At 36.5% G+C, this 17,614-nt stretch overlaps 1 protein-coding gene across 3 annotated transcripts in view; it reads left to right on the top strand.

Annotated features, from left to right (window-relative positions):
* Positions 1-17,340, top strand: part of LOC127423548 (multivesicular body subunit 12B-like) — a 36,513-nt gene extending 19,173 nt beyond the window's left edge. For all 3 annotated transcript variants that reach the window (XM_051667981.1, XM_051667973.1, XM_051667988.1), the window contains exons 3-10: positions 1,489-1,596; positions 3,364-3,460; positions 5,561-5,690; positions 8,081-8,245; positions 10,241-10,332; positions 10,885-10,940; positions 11,732-11,791; positions 14,300-17,340. In XM_051667981.1, the coding sequence (XP_051523941.1) occupies positions 1,489-1,596; positions 3,364-3,460; positions 5,561-5,690; positions 8,081-8,245; positions 10,241-10,332; positions 10,885-10,940; positions 11,732-11,791; positions 14,300-14,386 (795 nt within the window). In that variant the 3' untranslated portion in view covers positions 14,387-17,340. The remainder of the gene's footprint in view (positions 1-1,488; positions 1,597-3,363; positions 3,461-5,560; positions 5,691-8,080; positions 8,246-10,240; positions 10,333-10,884; positions 10,941-11,731; positions 11,792-14,299) is intronic.
* Positions 17,341-17,614: the final 274 nt, after the last annotated feature.

Here is a 17,614-nt window from a genome sequence, read left to right as displayed (position 1 = left end):
AAAATTTACATTTTTTTTCTTATATTCCCTTATATTTTCATAAAAAGTTGATGGATACATTATGCATTAACTACCCATATATATTGTTCTTCTGTCCTCCCATCTTTTCATTGGGTCAAAATGAATAACTTTTTCAACATGGTGGTAAAATCTCTAGTCTGTATGCACACTTGAGCTGCCACTTCCTCTGAACTTTGACCTTGGAAGTTCTTTTCCACAACGTTTTGTATTTTCAAAATACAAGTTTTTAACATTGATAACACCAGTGACATGAAATTAAAGGTGAAAAAATCCTTTTAAATTATTTAAATGATGAATTACTTTTATTTTTTATTTGATTTTTTTGTTTGTTGCTTTTTTGCACACTTGTTAGGCATGGTACTAATACTTGACCTGAGAAAACAAAGTGATGAAAAAAATTTAATGTAAATGTCAGATGTGGTGCATCAGATGAAGAGGGACAGTGATTTTTTTCAGGCAAAATTCTAATATTTGTTTTTATCTAAGAAATGTGTTGTTTTTTTTTTTGGTTTTTTTTTTTAAATGACTGACCCCAACAAGATATAATGTGATATTTGACGTATTAACACCACTATTGTATGTCCAAATGCTTTGTCTTTTCAGACAGGAATCTGTCCCTTACGCTCATGTGGAAGTTAGCAGCTCAGTGTTTAGCCGTGTTCGCCAAACGTTTCGTGGGAAGCCAGTTACCATTGCGCAGCTGATGGATGGCTCTTTGTGTGGGCAGCTCAGGCTGTTAATGGAGCAATCATGCATGTTGACTGCGCTTGAGCTAGACATCAGGATGAGAGCTGCACTGTACAGACTGCAGTGAGCTAACACACAAATATCCGCTGGTGTGGTTCAGTCAGCATTGTCTAAATCTACAGGGCTAATAATGAGGGAAGGAATTTTCCACAGGCCCCTTGAGAAGCTAATTAGAGTCCAGAAAGGACAAAAAAAAAAAAAAAAAATAATCAGCATAAAAGTAGTCCATTTGACCTTTTTCCAGGCCATTTCCCAAGTCTTCTGAAGCCTTATGACAGCTTTTTGTGAGGAACAGACAGAAATTTGTTATTTACTAAAAAATCTTTGCCTCTGCTGTTGCTTTATAATCTCATCTGCAAAAACTTGGCATGCTGTGATTGGCATCGTTGACATCAAGTCTCGATTGAAGCATCTTGACTCGTCATATTTCGTGACAAGAATGAGATTTGAGAGCTACGATGGAGGGAAAGATTTTCAGTGAATAACTATTAAAAAGCTAGTTATTGTATGGATTCATAACATTTGTAATGTAGTCCATATAGTCTAATAGTATGGTGCTTTTTTGACAGCAGAATTATAATATTTGGAGAAACTATTCCTACAATCAATTCAGATCAACACAAAGCCGAAAACAAGTGACCCTCTCTAAATGCAAAAATGATCAAATAATCAGTCGCATAAACAATCAATTCAGTTTTCTTTGTTTCTCTGTTCTTTTAGGTCGCACAAACCACAGATGGTATTGATGCAGACTTGTGGAAAGACGGCCTGTTTAAATCCAAGGTGACCCGCTATCTGTGCTTCACCAGAGCTTTCTCCAAGGAAAACGTGAGTCGTTTCTTTATTAATGACATCTATTAGGAGGAGACTTTTGGTTCTGTGTTTGTTCTTGAGTGCCTTTTCAATCTGAGGACAGAAGGGGAAATATTATTTTTGTTTACAAATAAAGCCACTTCCTCACTAGGGCTGGGCGATATGCAAGAAATATTTTCAAGATATTTTTATTAAAAATAAAAAAAAAACTCTATCCGATTACATCCTCAATCCCACTGCCAAGGGATCGGTAATTCTTTTGGCTTATTTGAATTTGCTTTAAAAATTAAATTCATTTATTGAAACATGAAAAACTTTTATTCAAATTGCACTTCAAACAAAAAAGCTATTAAAATAACAAAGTGGACAAAAAATCCTGTACAACCACCTCCCCAAATCCAAACATTTACCGTCTCCAGCTTCGTCATCCCCCATTTGCTGTCAAGCAAGTATTCATCTACAACAACAGGTGGAAAATTACTAATACAAATTAAGATATAAATTCAGTTATAAATGTAAAAATAATAATAATAAAAATTGAAATATAAATAAATCATTACCTCCTAAAAAGTTCAAAACAACCCACATCATTTCTACTTTCATAAAACGGCTACAACAGTTTGTTAGTTCACTTAGTCTGTGCTTAAACAAATAGAAAACAACAGTTTTCCTATTAGGTGTAAACCTAATAAAATCCCTGGTGTTCCCCAATTAATGCTGCCTAATAATTTCCACAAATTTATCAAATTTATGCTGCCAAAAGAAAATGAAATAGAACTCAATTTGAGGTTCAAGGTGAACGTGTTTATGTATTATTTTTCTTTCATCTTTGTTTCTTAAACACAGATTGTTTTTTTTGTCCTCCCCTTTTCTCCCCAATTTGGTATGCCCACTTCCTAATGCGCTCTAAGGAGACATAGTGCGTGTGGAGGCTTCACGCTATTCTCCGCGGCATCCATGCACAACTCACCACATGCCCCACCGAGAGCGAGAACCACATTATAGCGACGAGGAGGTTACCCCATGTGACTCTATCCTCCCTAGCAACCGGGCCAATTTGGTTGCTTATGAGACCTGGCTGGAGTCACTCAGCACGCCCTGGATTCAAACTCGCGACTCCAGGGGGGTAGTCAGCGTCAATACTCGCTGAGCTACGCAGGCCCAAACACAGATTTTTAACGCAAAATGCCATTGAACCTCTGAACAAACAGACACGTGCAACGACAGCTTTTGTTTCGTAATAAAGAGTGTTTCTTCAAGCGCGTGTTTTTGTGTCTAACAGCATTTCTTGTCGTGTCACTCCAAGACGTCTTACAGGTCGCCCATCATCTACTCGTTTAAGTAGATGAGCAAAAATACCTGCCACTGCGCATGAAATACCCACATTTGGTGTGTGCTAATTTCATACTCTGCTACTATTTAATAAATTAGGCGACTTCCCAGCTCCATGGTTTTGTCATTTTCCGATTTTGTCGATCAATGTCTGTCAACTTGACGGGTGTAAAAGCTCAAGGGAAGTAAACTTTAAAACAATGTTTATAATTTGTTATCATATAGTGCTTGCTCCATATGGTTTCCTACATTTCAGCACAAGACATACAGCAGAGCGTTTTAACCACACAAAAAAAAGCATACAACAACAACTTTCGATAAAACCCCACAGGACATCCTGAACTACATTCTGTTACAGAGCAAAACTGCAATTCAGTTTCTTCAGAATCTGTCCATCAAGCAAACATGTTAACAGTCTCTAATCAGTGATTCTCACATATCTCTCCACAGAGTCATTTAGGAAACGTGCTTGTAGACATGAAGCTCATTGATATCAAGGACACGCTGCCTGTGGGATTCATTCCCATACAGGAAACAGTGGACACTCGTAAGCACTCGTCTCATTCACTGTCTTTCACTTTACAACTACATTTTCCTGCCAGATCAGATCTGATAGATTTAGTTATGTTTCAACAACATTGTCTTAAAAATGAACATTTTGTCATCATTTACTCACTCATGTTGTTCCAAACCCCTTTTATCTTTTTTTTTTTTTACTCCGTGGAACACAAAACAAGAAGTTAGGCAGAATGTCATCATCAGTCCATACAATGAAAGTGAATGGTGACTGAGGCTGTCATTCTGCCTAACATATCATTTTGTGTTCCACAGAAGTCATACAGGTTCGGAACAACATGAGGGTGAGTGGGTGATTCTACTGAAACTTGCCAAGAAAATGTCGTGGTCATATTAAACCCCGAATCAATATGAAAAAATATCAAATTTATTTTGTATAAAGAAAATGAAGCCTACCTTTAGGACCATTAAGGACTTTTTTACATAAATCTGGATGTTTTACTTTTACTAATCCCATTGTTTTCATTCATGTAACACATTCATGTTTTTACTGTATTATAATGAAAAAGATGCTGTTATACAATGATTTTTCTTTTTTTTTCTTTTCTCCCAAATTGGAATGCCCAATTCCCACTACTTAGTAGGTCCTCGTGGTGGTGCGGTTACTCACCTCAATCCGGGTGGCGGAGGACAAGTCTCAGTTGCCTCCGCTTCTGAGACAGTCAATCCACGCATCTTATCACGTGGCTCGCTGTGCATGACACTGTGGAGACTCACAGCATGTGGAGAGTCATGCTACTCTCCACGATCCACACACAATTTACCACGCGCCCCATTGAGAGTGAGAACCACTAATCACGACCACAAGGAGGTTACCCCATGTGACCTGGCTGGAGTCACTCAGCACGCCCTGGATTTGAACTCGCTACTCCAGGGGTGGTAGTCAGCATCAATACTCGCTGAGCTACCCAGGCCCACTACAATGATTTTCTTAATTAAAGTTAGCGAAAATGCATCACCAAGGGAGAACAACTATGATGCATAAACACTTTGCAATTTAAATAACATATCATTTTTTCAAGTTGTGGTAATGGGAATTGGGGGCTAAAATGTGCATAACTGTCATGATAATGCAAAAAAGAAAAAAGGAATAGTTCACCCAAAAATGAAAATTATCTCATAATTTACTTACCCTCATTCCATCCCAGATATGTATGACTTACTTTCTTCTGCAGAACATAAGCAAAGATATTTAGAAGAATATCTCAACACTGGAGGTCCATACAATGCAAGTGAATGGTGACCAAAACTTTTGAAGCTCCAAAAAGCACATAAAGGCAGCGTAAAAGTAATCAAAATGAGCAGTTAAATACATGTCTTCTGAAGCAATCTAACTCTAAATGTAACTCTATCTGCAATCTCCTTGGTGATCATGATTTCAAGCTTGATTACACTTTCTAGCGCTCTGCATGCGTCAAGCTCTAGGAAGTGTAATCAAGCATGAAATCATGATTGTGCCTAGAAACTTCAATGACAAGATGTACAGTGAAAAAGGAGTTACATTTTGGTCTGTTCCCAGCCAAACCGATTGGATTGCTTCTGAAGACATGGATTAAACCACTGGAATCTTATGGATTACTTTATGCGCTTTTTTGGAGCTTCAAAGTTTTGGTCACCGTTCACTTGAGAACTTTTTTCAAATCTTCGTTTGTGTTCTGCAGAAGACGGAAAAAAAGTCGTACACATCTGGGATGGCATGGGGGCCCTAAAATAGGCTTAATTTTCAATATGCACAATAAAAACAGTTTAATAAGTTTGTTCTCCCTGAAACCACCGTATGTGTGGCGAGTCTCCACAGACACTCAGTACATGAAATGACTATCAGAGCTTAAATAAACTAGTGAAACTTCCAGACCACACCTAGGAAGTTTGTTTTCCACTGATGTACCGAAGCTTCTTATTTATTTATTTTTTTGCATTAATGAAATTCCTTTGGATTGAGTTCCTTTCTCGTCTTAAATAATTAATCGATTGTGTGAAATGATCCGCTTTCAGTTTGAGCAGTGACCTCGTTCTGCTCGTTTTCTCTTTCCATTTTCTTTAATGTGTTTCTCTCTGTCTCTCTTTGCAGAGGAGCCGGCGTTCAGGAAGAGGAGGTTATGTATTAAGTTCATCCCGCGAGACTCCACTGAAGCTGCCATCTGTGATATCCGTATCTTAGGACGCTCCAAACAGGCACCACCGCAGTATACATTCATAGGGTCAGTTGTCTTAAACAAATGCAACAGAACGTGTGTACTAGACTGTCTTTCTCATATTTAATGGACAGTTACTTGGTATTCAGTGGGAAAAAGAATAGTTCATCCAAAATTGAAAAGTCATAATTTAATCACCTCCATATCGTTCCAAACCAGTATGAGCTATGAGGGTTCCTGTAGCTTAATTGGTAAAGTATGGCGTTAGCAATGCTAAGATCATGGGTTCGATTTCCAGGGAACACACAAAAAACTGATAAATTGTATACCTTGAATGCACTGTAGGTTGCTTTGGATAAAAGTGTCTGCCAAATGCATAAATGTAAATGACTTGCTTTCTAATGCGGAACAAGTCATTATTTCTCTTGTGCTTTTTGTTGTGCCTTAATCTCTTTAAGTAAAGGAGATTTCTGTATGTCTTTTTAATACAATGACAATGGATAGTGACTCAGTTTAAAGTTATGTTTACATTTACATTTATTCATTTGGCAGATGCTTTTATCCAAAGCAACTGACAAAAGAGGAATAATACATCATAAGCGATTCATCTTAAGGAGACAGAAGTACAAAAAGTGCTGCATTGCAAAGTTTAAATTAAAGAGCAAAGACAGATTAAAGTGCAACTTTTTTTTTATTAAAGTTTTATTAAAGTTTGAAAAAGGACCCAGAATTATCATAATTTATTATTCATGAGATAAGCTCACTCACAGTGGCTCACATGTTCACGCGATAACTTGCGTCGTTTAGGGCTAAAAACAAGACAAATTCTTGTGTGAACAAGCATGATAGATTTTCACAAAAAAATTAATGACATTTTGCATCGTTTCTTACCAAAACATATCGTATGCCTTCAGAAGACTTGAAATATGACATAAGAGTCACAAGGACTACTTTTATGATACTTTGTGTCCTTTTTTAAGCTGTCAAGTGAGGCACTATCTATCCTGTCCACATTGTATTAAAGTTACACTGTGTAACTTTTGGCCCTCTGGCGGTTGAAGCATAAAACTGCAGGTTACTTGCGGAGGAACATTGTTTTGGTAATTATGTGAGTTGGGCTTTGACTCTGCTCTTCTGCGTAGATGAATCTGTTGGTTTGAGGAGTAACCATGGATACAGGTTATCATCTTATCAGAGCGAATGTCACTAACGACAACAAAACTCACCCCTCCCCTCAAAAAAATGTATAAATAAATAAAGAAAGGAAGAAAAAGAAGGATACCTGAAAAATATTTCTTATGAGCAGGTAAGTAGCATATCTGCCGCTGTTGTTTTGACTTGTTGAAAAGTTGTTTTAAAATGAATAACTTTACAAAAGTTAGGCAACAGTGACATTAGACTTAACGATTGCTAGTCATATCAGATCAAATCTAATGGTGGAAACTATTATAACTTAGCTAGCAGGCAAATAGACCAAGGTAGTAACTGGTTTAGAGATTGGCATTGTTACCAGCATAAAAGTAAACATTTTCCGTTGTCCTTCCTTCCTCGATAATGAAATTGAAAGCACTGCAGTATCACAATCCATAATAAAATGCCCCATTAGTGTAGCTAATGCTATCTAACAAACTACTGCACTACCAGGCTCACTATTGGTCCAATAAAATGTCTCACCTGTCCAGCAAGAAAAACTCCATCTCTGGGTCGGTTTTAAACCTTTAAGATCTTGGAGTTGTGGGGTCCTGGGTAGCTCAGCAAGTAAAGACGCTGACTACCACCCCTGGAGTCGCAAGTTCGAATCCAGGGCGTGCTGAGTGACTCCAGCCAGGTCTCCTAAGCAACCGAATTGCCCCGGTTGCTAGGGAGGGTGGAGTCACATGGGGTAACCTCCTCGTGGTCGCTATAATGTGGTTCTCGCTCTCGGTTGGGCGCGTGGTGAGTTGTGCGTGGATGCCGCGGAGAATAGCGTGAAGCCTCCACACGCACTATATCTCCATGGTAACGCTCTCAACAAGCCACGTGATAAGATGCACGGATTGACTGTCTCAGACGCAGAGGCAACTGAGATTCGTCCTCCACCACCCGGATTGAGGCGAGTCACTACACCACCAAAAGGACCTAGAGTGCATTGGGAATTGGGCATTCCAAATTGGGGAGAAAATGTAGCTTTAAAAAGGCGGGCTGACATATTAATTAAAACATCTCCAATTGTGTTTCTTGTAAAAGAGAAAAAAAAAACGGGTTTGGAGTGACATGAGGGTGAGTAAATGATTAAATATTTGGGTGAACTATTCCTTTAATAGAATTCTGTAAAAATATATACATACAATATATGTTATTGTGCTATTTTTGGCTTAAATTCATCATAAATCTTAAAGCTAGACTTGCGATAACTGTTTTTTAATGGAGTCATAGTATGGCTCGGCTTTCATGGACCAACTTTAATGTCTTCACAGAGAGCTGAATAACATGGGCATCTGGTACCGTATGGGAAAAGTGCCACGGACCCAAGACTCTTCACCTGTACAGAACAACTCCATCACCACCACCACCACCAACACCAACAACATCCAGACTGTCACCAACAACTCCAACTCCACTCCAGCACCAGTCCTGCCCAAGTATGTGTTTGTGTCTGAGGTCTGAAAATCTGTGTTTCTCCAGAGGGGAAGTGTGAACTGTGTTTGTGTCACAGCTCCGGAATAGAAAGTTAGAACCAGACAAACAGAGAAGAGAGAGAAAAACACTTTATTAATCAGCAAATCAAATTAATAGCATTTTTGAGAATGAGTTGTGACCTTCTAGGATTTCTTGTTAAATTGTTCACTGCAGAGCTTTTCAGAAAAGACCACACTTACCGGTATACCTTCAGGAGTTGCCTTGCTAGAGCCTAATTTTCTGAAGTCAACATCAAAACTGACTATTAGTGCCTTCTTAATACATACTCCTAGTTTTATTGACCCCCTTTCCACCAAGAATTAAGATGCATTTTGGGTGATCTTATCACATGTGGTCAGCACTAAATACAGGTCTAAACAGGGTCTAAAACATTTTGTGATCAGATCACAACGAACGCCTGAAGCTCCTTTAATACAGGTAATCCACTATAATAACTGCTAATTCTGCTTGACGCATTACGTTTGTGCTTAGATTAAATTGCAACCGCATGTGGAAGAAACAACATGCCATTTTTTGTGCTTTAATTATCATGCAGTGACAAACTGGCATTGTGATTGATGTATGTCATCATGAAACAGAGACCCTCCCCTCTAAATCCGAACACAAGTAGTCACAGGAGATGCATTTAAGTGGCCAGGTGTAAGCAGCGATGTGACTCACCTGACCACATGTGATCGGATCACCCATGATGCATCTTAATACCAGGTGGAAACGGGGTCATTGTGAATGATTCATTGGTGCACGTTATTCCAAAGAAGACATGTTTTGTTTCTTTCATTTAAATGTAATGCCTTGCTCTGCCTCTCAAACGCCTTTTCTTTTTGGCTGACGTTACCAAGTTCTCTTATTTTTTAGCTCCTCCCCCTCCAACCATCTGTCATGTACAGTAAAGAACACTTTTCATTTTTTTTTTTATCCATTTATGTTGGTCAAAGTGTCTTGCACCAACACCATATTTTAGTTCTTCATGGCCATTTCCCATCCTCTCGCTGACCCTTAGAATTAATCTGGCTTTTTTTGTTACCATGACTTTAAGATCAGTCTGTGGTTTCCCCTTTTTGCATATGAAGTGTTTTCACATGCTTTTCTTCTGTAAAATGTGGGTTTCGGTGGCAACAGGTTTTTGGTGTTGGTCGAGTTTACTGGCTTGCAGGTGTGGGTCTTTCTCAGACAAAAATGGGAAGTTTATAGTTTTCCAGCTGTTTCCTTTTTATGGTTTCCTCTCTCTCTCTCTCTCTCTCTCTGTCTCAATACAGTCCACCCTTGTGATGCAATCTCTTTATATGTAACAGGAGAATACCAGAATACATAACAGAAAATACTATAGACCAAATCTTTGCCGTTAAAAGAGACAAATCATAGAGGAAAAAAAAAAAGGATTTTTCTTGCTCTTTTAAAGAAGATTTTGAGTGCTGTAAAGATTACTGTCACTTGCATAACTCAAAGCGTCCTTCCTGGCCCTCCCACACCAATATTTGAAACTAAAAGTAAAAACGACTTGTTCATATTAACATATATCGGCCCACATTTAAATATCAGCCCCTTTCTAGTATTAGCAACTTGGCGAGGGCATTGTGGTTAATTTCATGTCAAATAATAACAATGAAATTAGGCAATCACAGCAGAGGTCATTTACATATAGATATAAAAAACTGCCTTTTTAATTTGAACTCATGTCGTAACCTGGTGCGACTGAAAAAGTTTCCAGCTACTGGTAATTTATTTGTTTACACTGACAGCAACGCAACACAATTGCAGCTAAACAAAACTTTTTTTTATTATTTAATATTCAGTTATGTTGGGGTTCCATCCATCCATCCATCCATCCCCGCTTTTCAGAGTTTACAGCAGAAACACAGCACTGAAGATATTTAAATATATTCAGTCTGCTAAGACTGAAGTGGTAATAATTGAAAAGTGTTTGTGTTTCTTCACAGGCACATATCCATGACCCTGCCGGCCTGTTTCAGGAAAAGCACCACCAGACCAGACTTTGAACACCAGAACTCCAACCTCTACGCCATCTCTGGTACCTGCACCATTTGCATCACACAGAACACACCTGACCAAAACTGTTAACTGTAAAACATTCTATGAATGTTAATCAAAATAATTTTGAAAAATTTTAATGTCAGCAAATACAGATATGATCAGTGATGCATTGTGCATGACTAGATGACGTAGAATTGGCAAACATTTGCTGAGAGCACCTCATGCAATGAAGTAGGACAGTGAGGAATCACTTGGTTAGATTTGCATGTTATAATCGTCTCTCTGAAATCCCATCAGCACACCCCCCCCCCCCCAGTGATCTCGAGTCATTAGGGATGTTATAATAAACCTACTTCAGAGTGGAATGTGTTTAATTGTTCCAGATGGTGCTGCATGATGACTCAATATCTCTCCTTCTGTTCAGATTTCATGACTTGCAGCAGGATTTACATTGGTCATACACTCACAATAATTTAATGTAACAATCAGCAACAGTTTTATTTAATTTTTGGTTATTTGTTGACTTTTAGTAGCAAAAAAAAAAAGTCAACAAAGTTCTCGTTAACTCTAGTTAACTTTGCCTTTGCAGCCATGGACGGAGTGCCTTTCATGATCTCGGAGAAGTTTGCATGTGCCTCCAGTGACGTGAGTACATCAGTCATGCTTCTTATGAGCTTTTTAACAGTTTATAGATTCATAAAGAACCGACTGTGTTATTAGATATAGATGTGACCAATTAAAATACTTGAAATCTAATTTTGCAGTAATGAGTAGTGCATTTTAGCTAGTTCTATTTGCCCGTGGTGCCCATTTAGGGACATTTCTAGCACCAGAACTGTACTGGACAATTGTACTAGTAATTTAAGCATTTTATAATGTAGAAATTAGAGGTCGACCGATTGTGGATTTTGCCGATACAGATAACTAAGGTGGTGGAAAGGCCGAAAACCGATTAATTGGCTGATAGTCTTTAAAATTGATTTATAGAATGTTAAAACATTTTGTTAGTCTTTTCTTTCTATGACGGACACAAACACAGAGGTTGCAAAATTAATAAAATCGAAAATCGAACAATAAAATTGTTCAACCAAAATCCTAATAAAAATGAACATTTGGAGCATAACACGGGACTATGAACAAGCCCAAAATTCACCAGGGACTCTTATTTTGAAATGACAGAGACTTGGTTCTCTTACAATGCTCTATGCTTAATTATTAGCCAAATAAAGTTTTTTATAGCCCATTGAACTAAAAAACTATCAGCAACTATCAGCATGGATTTTTACTGATAATCAATAGCTCTAAAAAGCAATTATCGGCACCGATTAATCGGTAAAACCGATATATCGATCTACTTCTTGTATAAATTACATAGTCTGTTGAATTACAGTGTCGTGTTGTAAGTGGTGTAACAGTTATGTTGTTCTATATTGCAGTTACAGCAGGTAGATCTAATGGGCATCAGAATCAAATCACTTGCTGAGATTGAAAAAGAGGTGAGGATCTACTCCATGAACCATGACAGTGTTGAATTATTTTTGTGTTCTGTGATTGTTGCCAAGTATGTATTTTTAGCCCACTTAAATGCTAAAATTTGTCAATTGTGTGTTTTAAATACTTTAATTTTATTAAACGCATAGTTTCAGCTATGAAATCTTTTTGGCTAAGACATGTTCTAAGTCGTTTAACAGACAGCAGCTTCAAAATAGCTAGATTTCTTGAAATATAATTCAGCTACATTGAATTCTGTATGGTAATGCACCAAGTCTCACCATATCTACAAAATAGCCACCAAATTAACTATATTGGTGGAAGAATTGTCTGTTGTGAAAATTATCATAAAAAAATTTAATTATCGGGTGTCTTATATTATTGTCAAAATCAATAAGATACACAAGGCTTTGCATTATAGTCATTTTTAAGGGGGTTAAACACATTTAAGGGGGTTTTAGATGTATTGCACCCATAAACAGTCAAATTTAAATGATTGCACACTTCAGAAGCAAAATGTGTCTTTTTATGGAGTATTTTCTTAATTTTGGATTGAGCCACTAGATGTCAGTGTTTTCTAAGGAATACACAAGTGTTTGTTTCTGTCATGGTGGGGACTTTTTGCACTGAAAATAATTAGGATTGGGTTTTACTTAAAAAGTAAATAAAAACCTTGGGAAAACAATGTCATGCAGAAATTGCTATTACATTTAACAGACATTATTTTCAAGTGAAGGCTTTAAATAGAAACTGTCATGTAAAGTTTACTTTGCAGTACCCTCAAGTAAATTTACTCACTCTTTATTTGGATATTTTACTCAAGCAATGTAGCTCTGAATGAAGCCCTGCTTTTAAAAGTGTCCTAGCATTTCAATGCTTTTTTTAACATACTTAGTCATCAACCACATGTCACACAGAAGCCTTCCACAGGGAAGTTTAATGCATGCTATATAGTCTATTAGACAACATCATGTTGCATTACTGGTAATAGAAACAAGATCCAGAGCTGCGCACATTTAAATAAGCAAATAAATATGACATGGTTTTCTACTTTAGGATTGATACATAATGACAAACAATCATGAGTAATATTTACTCATAAGCTAGAGCGTTAATTTTGATGTGTTTGAGTTCAGTACAAAAGTAGAATTTACATAGTATTACGCTGAAAATAACCATTTCACTATAGAAAGGACTTCATCTTTTTGCTATATTTACTTCACCACAAAAGCAGTGTGTTTGTTTGTTTTTTTATTTTAATCAAGCTAATGATATATGATAATGATTTAATAAAATATATATCTAACCCTCACAGAAACTGTGTAGCATTTTTAGTAGGACTGTCAATCGATAAAAATTTTTTATTGAATTAATTACATGGTATGCCGATTAATTCGTCAAATGAATTGCAATTAATCGCATATATTAATGTTTGCTTAAAAAAAGCCACTAAAATGCCAATAATTCAATATATATTGATTAAAAAAATTTTTATTATTTAAATAATATATATATATATATATATATATATATATATATATATATATATATATATATATATATATATATATAATTTAGATAATTAAAATGCATTACATTATTGTGGCACACGAGTAAAGCATTAAAGAAAGTAACACTTTACAATAAGGTAATTTTAACATGTACTAATACATTTTTAAAATCAAAAGTTGTATTAGTTAACATTAGTTAATGCACTATGAACTAACAATGAACAACTGCATTTTATTAACTAACATTAACAAAGATATTAAATGCGGCAAATAGTATATTAATTGTTTATTCATGATACCTAATGCATTAACTAATGTTAACTAATGAAACCAAAAAGACAATACAAAAAGTGGCTTTAGAAGTCAATATATTGTTTATTTGCATATTATTGAACATGAGCCAATCATTGGCCTAAAGTTCATAGCAATCCATTTTGCAATTGAATTCGTCAATCAGTCCGAAATAGATTTATTTTAAGGGCTTGTCTAAGGACGCATCAATGTACACCTGCATCAGACGGACGCTTTTGGAGCGTTTCGGTTCTGTTGCATCATAAACATACCATTTTTATCTCGCTGTGTCAAGTTAAACATATTTTGAAACTTAGAAAAACATGTCTGCTTTCGGAATTGCCCTCCATCAAGCTGTGTTTAAATGCAAGAACGCGTCCTTATGTTGTGCTTTCTGCTACTGGGTAGGTGTGGTTTGTTCTCTGTATAAGCTGCGCGCTTCATATACAGCTGGAGTTTCACTTACTGCCCCCTGGAGAAAACAGATGGTGCTCCAAGCTTGAATTAAGGTCCGGGGACATGATTCATTGCGTTAATTTTTTTAAATCGGTAGCACTAATTTTGAGATTTTCATTAAGACATTATTTAGTATTTTTACTCAGCCATTTTCTTTAACGGTACCCACAATGTAGGTTATTCAGTTTCTCACACACACACACACACACAAGCAGCATGTTTAACTCTCTCTGTCTCTGTTTGTCTCTATGTTAGTATGAATATAGCTTTCGGACGGAGCACAGCGCTGCCGCCCGACTGCCGCCCAGTCCCACCAGAACTTCACTGGGTTCAGAAGCCTAAACGCTCATGAGGTGGAGGAAACAGAGAGAGAGTCTGACTTCTCAAGACCTGACCTGAGCAGAGACAAAGGGGACTGCTGCTTTTCTTCTCATTCTTTGAATTTAAAACAGAGATCCACAAAACAGAAAATATGGAAAATTATTCACTTTTTGTCCAAAAATAACAGAAGTTTCATTTCCTGTGGTCAAGTTTAGTTCTTCTCCAGTTAATGCTGCTTTTTCACAAAGATCATTTGAGGCTGAGCAGATCTTCATTGTTACAGCGATCAAATCAAAACCACTACAGTGTCGTAAAGGGATGTCCGGGGCTAAATGGAGTGGCCTGTGGAAACTTGTGTTCTTTAATTGTGTTGAGTTCTGACTTATTCTGGTATGCTGTTACTATGGTGACTTCACGAAGGGTTGAACTTTGATGCACCCTCAATAATTCACACCCGAGCCCTTTTTGGAGTCCCATTGCTTTGCTTGAGGTTTTGTTTAGATCAGAGCGACTGCATTACTTGTTTCTGGGATTTGATTCGTCTTGTAATGAAGCCCAGTACTGTTACAGAACTTTGGAAACATTTCAATATTTTTGTGTGTTTGTCTGGAAAACAAAAGAGATTCGAACAAAAACACTCCAACTGCGAACAAAACCTTGTATATAGACAGGCGATGAATCAGGAATGTGTTGTTTTAGAGTTGTGTGTTACTTGTTTTCCCTTTTTGTCTTTGTTACATCCTTTCTGAACTGAGAAATTACTCTGATCACAGGTGAAATGTTACACATTTTCTTCCTCCTGTCATGTTTGATGGTGCTCCAGCTCTTTGGATATCGTTTTTGCCGGTCCAGTTGTGGCTTCTGCAGTATCCCTATATTTCCTGGTCCATATTTCACCTCAAAATCAAAAGGAAAAAAGAGAAATTATATTTTGTTTAAAAACAAGCAGCAGCCTATTTGAAGGACCATTAAGATTTGTTTGCATCATAACATTATTTAAATGACGAGTAAATAAATATTCCGGGTTCAATATAGGTTAAGCTCTATCGACAGCATTTGTGGCATAATGTTGAATACAACAAAAATGAATTTCGACTCATCCCTCCTTCTAAAAAGAAATTGGGTTACAGTGAGGCACTTAAAATGGAAGTGAATGAACGTTAAAATACTCACTTTTTCAAAAGTATAGCCAAAAGACGTTAACAATATGTGTGTTAACATGATTTCAGTGCGATAAAATAGTTTACTAAGCTTTTCCGTGTAAAGTTATAGCCAATTTTACAACTTGACGTGACGATGTAATGTCAACACGGTGATTTAAAGAACTTTACAGCTCAAATAATACGCGAGTTTTAACAAAATAATTATTTTAAGTGCTTTTATAAAATTATAAGCACATTGGCCACACATTGGCCCCATTCACTTCCATTGTAAGTGCCTCACTGTAACCTCCATTTTTGCTTTTTTAAAGATAAGGACGGACGAGTCGAAATTAATTTTTGTAGTAATCAACATTATGCCGCAAATGCCGATTGAGCTGAACTTATATTGAACCCGAACAATTCCTTGGAGCACATTTCCTCAGAAATTACTGTAATTTAAAAAAATTCTCATCATTACCGTAATGCAGAAAGAAAAGAAAAAAACCTCTTTGCCACAATACAGAAAATCATATTCTGAACACAATTTTGAATTAAAATTAACAAAGGCAGTTTGACAAATACTTCCATTATGAATAAAATAACTTTGAATCGATCAATTTAGCATTACAATAATGAGGATTATGGGGGAAATGTGCTTAATTGTTATGAAAAAAATGTCAGAATGCCAAAATATTCGTTTCTCATTTATTATTTTTGACTTTTTGGTGAACTACAACACGGACATTTCTTGCCAGTTTTTGTGAGATTCACTCGAATATCCCATAAATATTTTTAAGGTAACTTTCCTGTTAATTCTTGTGATTTAGTAAACCATGCGCAGCCCACAGAGTGAAGTTTTGAGTCGCCTTTGCTCGTTATTTGTGCTTTGTAACCGTGTCATTGCTCTTTATGTAGTGATGATTATTATGATGGAAGTACAGTGTGATTTTTCGGGCGTTTCTTTACAATGCCCCACGGAAATGACCGTCTCAGGTGAAAGCATTCGGCTTGGAAACACCAAGTGACTAAAGAGTCAAGTCCTTTGAGATGGTTAGACACCTTCACTGTGAGACTTTAATCAAACCCTCAAATGGATTAAAACTTTCTTAAGTTGCTATTGGTTCTGATTTTCAAACAGTTACATTATTATGCATTCTAAAACTAACACGTATAAGATAGATAGCATGCACTCCAACTGCGAAACAAAACTAACCTCAAATTGAACTCTTCATGTGTTTTTACTGTCTGGCAGTGAATACATTCAGACCTTCGAAATCCAATTTCTCAGACATTAGTCGAAACTGTTCTTGGATTACAATTCACAAGCAGTTATTTCTACTATTAAATATCAATAGGTTCAAATGAAAGGTTTAATGCATTTGGGGGAAACCCCATCCCAGGTTTATAGCTCTAAATAAAACAGGAAACCACTAATTCAACCACTTATATCTGTTGAATTTGATGTCCAAATGACGTAATCCACTTTGCAGTCAAACTTGCGAAAGCAAACAAGTAACTTTCTAGATCACAGTTGGTTTTTGTTTGTTACAGTAATCTTTCTTTGTTCATAGACATTTATAGTCAAAAACTCAGTATTTCAAATGCCCAGTAAGAATGCATGCTATCTGATTTGTTTTTTTCTATATTAATGTGAGGTTTTAATTTGTTATTTCATAGTACTATTTCTTTTTATTATTTAATGATTTTATATGAAGACTAATTTAAATGTTTAGGAATGTAGTTAGTTTGTTGCCCCCAGATTTTTTAATGTTATGTTTGATATGCTTTTATGGTCACACAAACAAACACAATAAAAGATGTTTAGTTACTGCACTGCGTAAGTGAATAAACTCCTTCACAATTTTATAAACGGTTCAATGTGTTTCAACCAGTTTTGCCGCTAGATGGTCCTGCTGTGTGTTTGTCATTGTCGCTTTGCAATTTTTCATCTGAATTTCTTTCTCATATAAATATCATGCCACTGTTGAGATTTGTGCTCTATTATTCTATATTGTCACTATAAACACGTTATGCATTTTCACTCAGAAGAGAAACAAGGGAAGTTTGCTGTACATTGGCAGATGTTAATATCTGCTGCGACTGATGA

The sequence above is a fragment of the Myxocyprinus asiaticus genome, chromosome 3 (assembly GCF_019703515.2).
Source record: "Myxocyprinus asiaticus isolate MX2 ecotype Aquarium Trade chromosome 3, UBuf_Myxa_2, whole genome shotgun sequence".
NCBI classification, from domain to species: domain Eukaryota; kingdom Metazoa; phylum Chordata; class Actinopteri; order Cypriniformes; family Catostomidae; genus Myxocyprinus; species Myxocyprinus asiaticus.
This window is presented reverse-complemented; position numbering and strand designations above follow the sequence as displayed.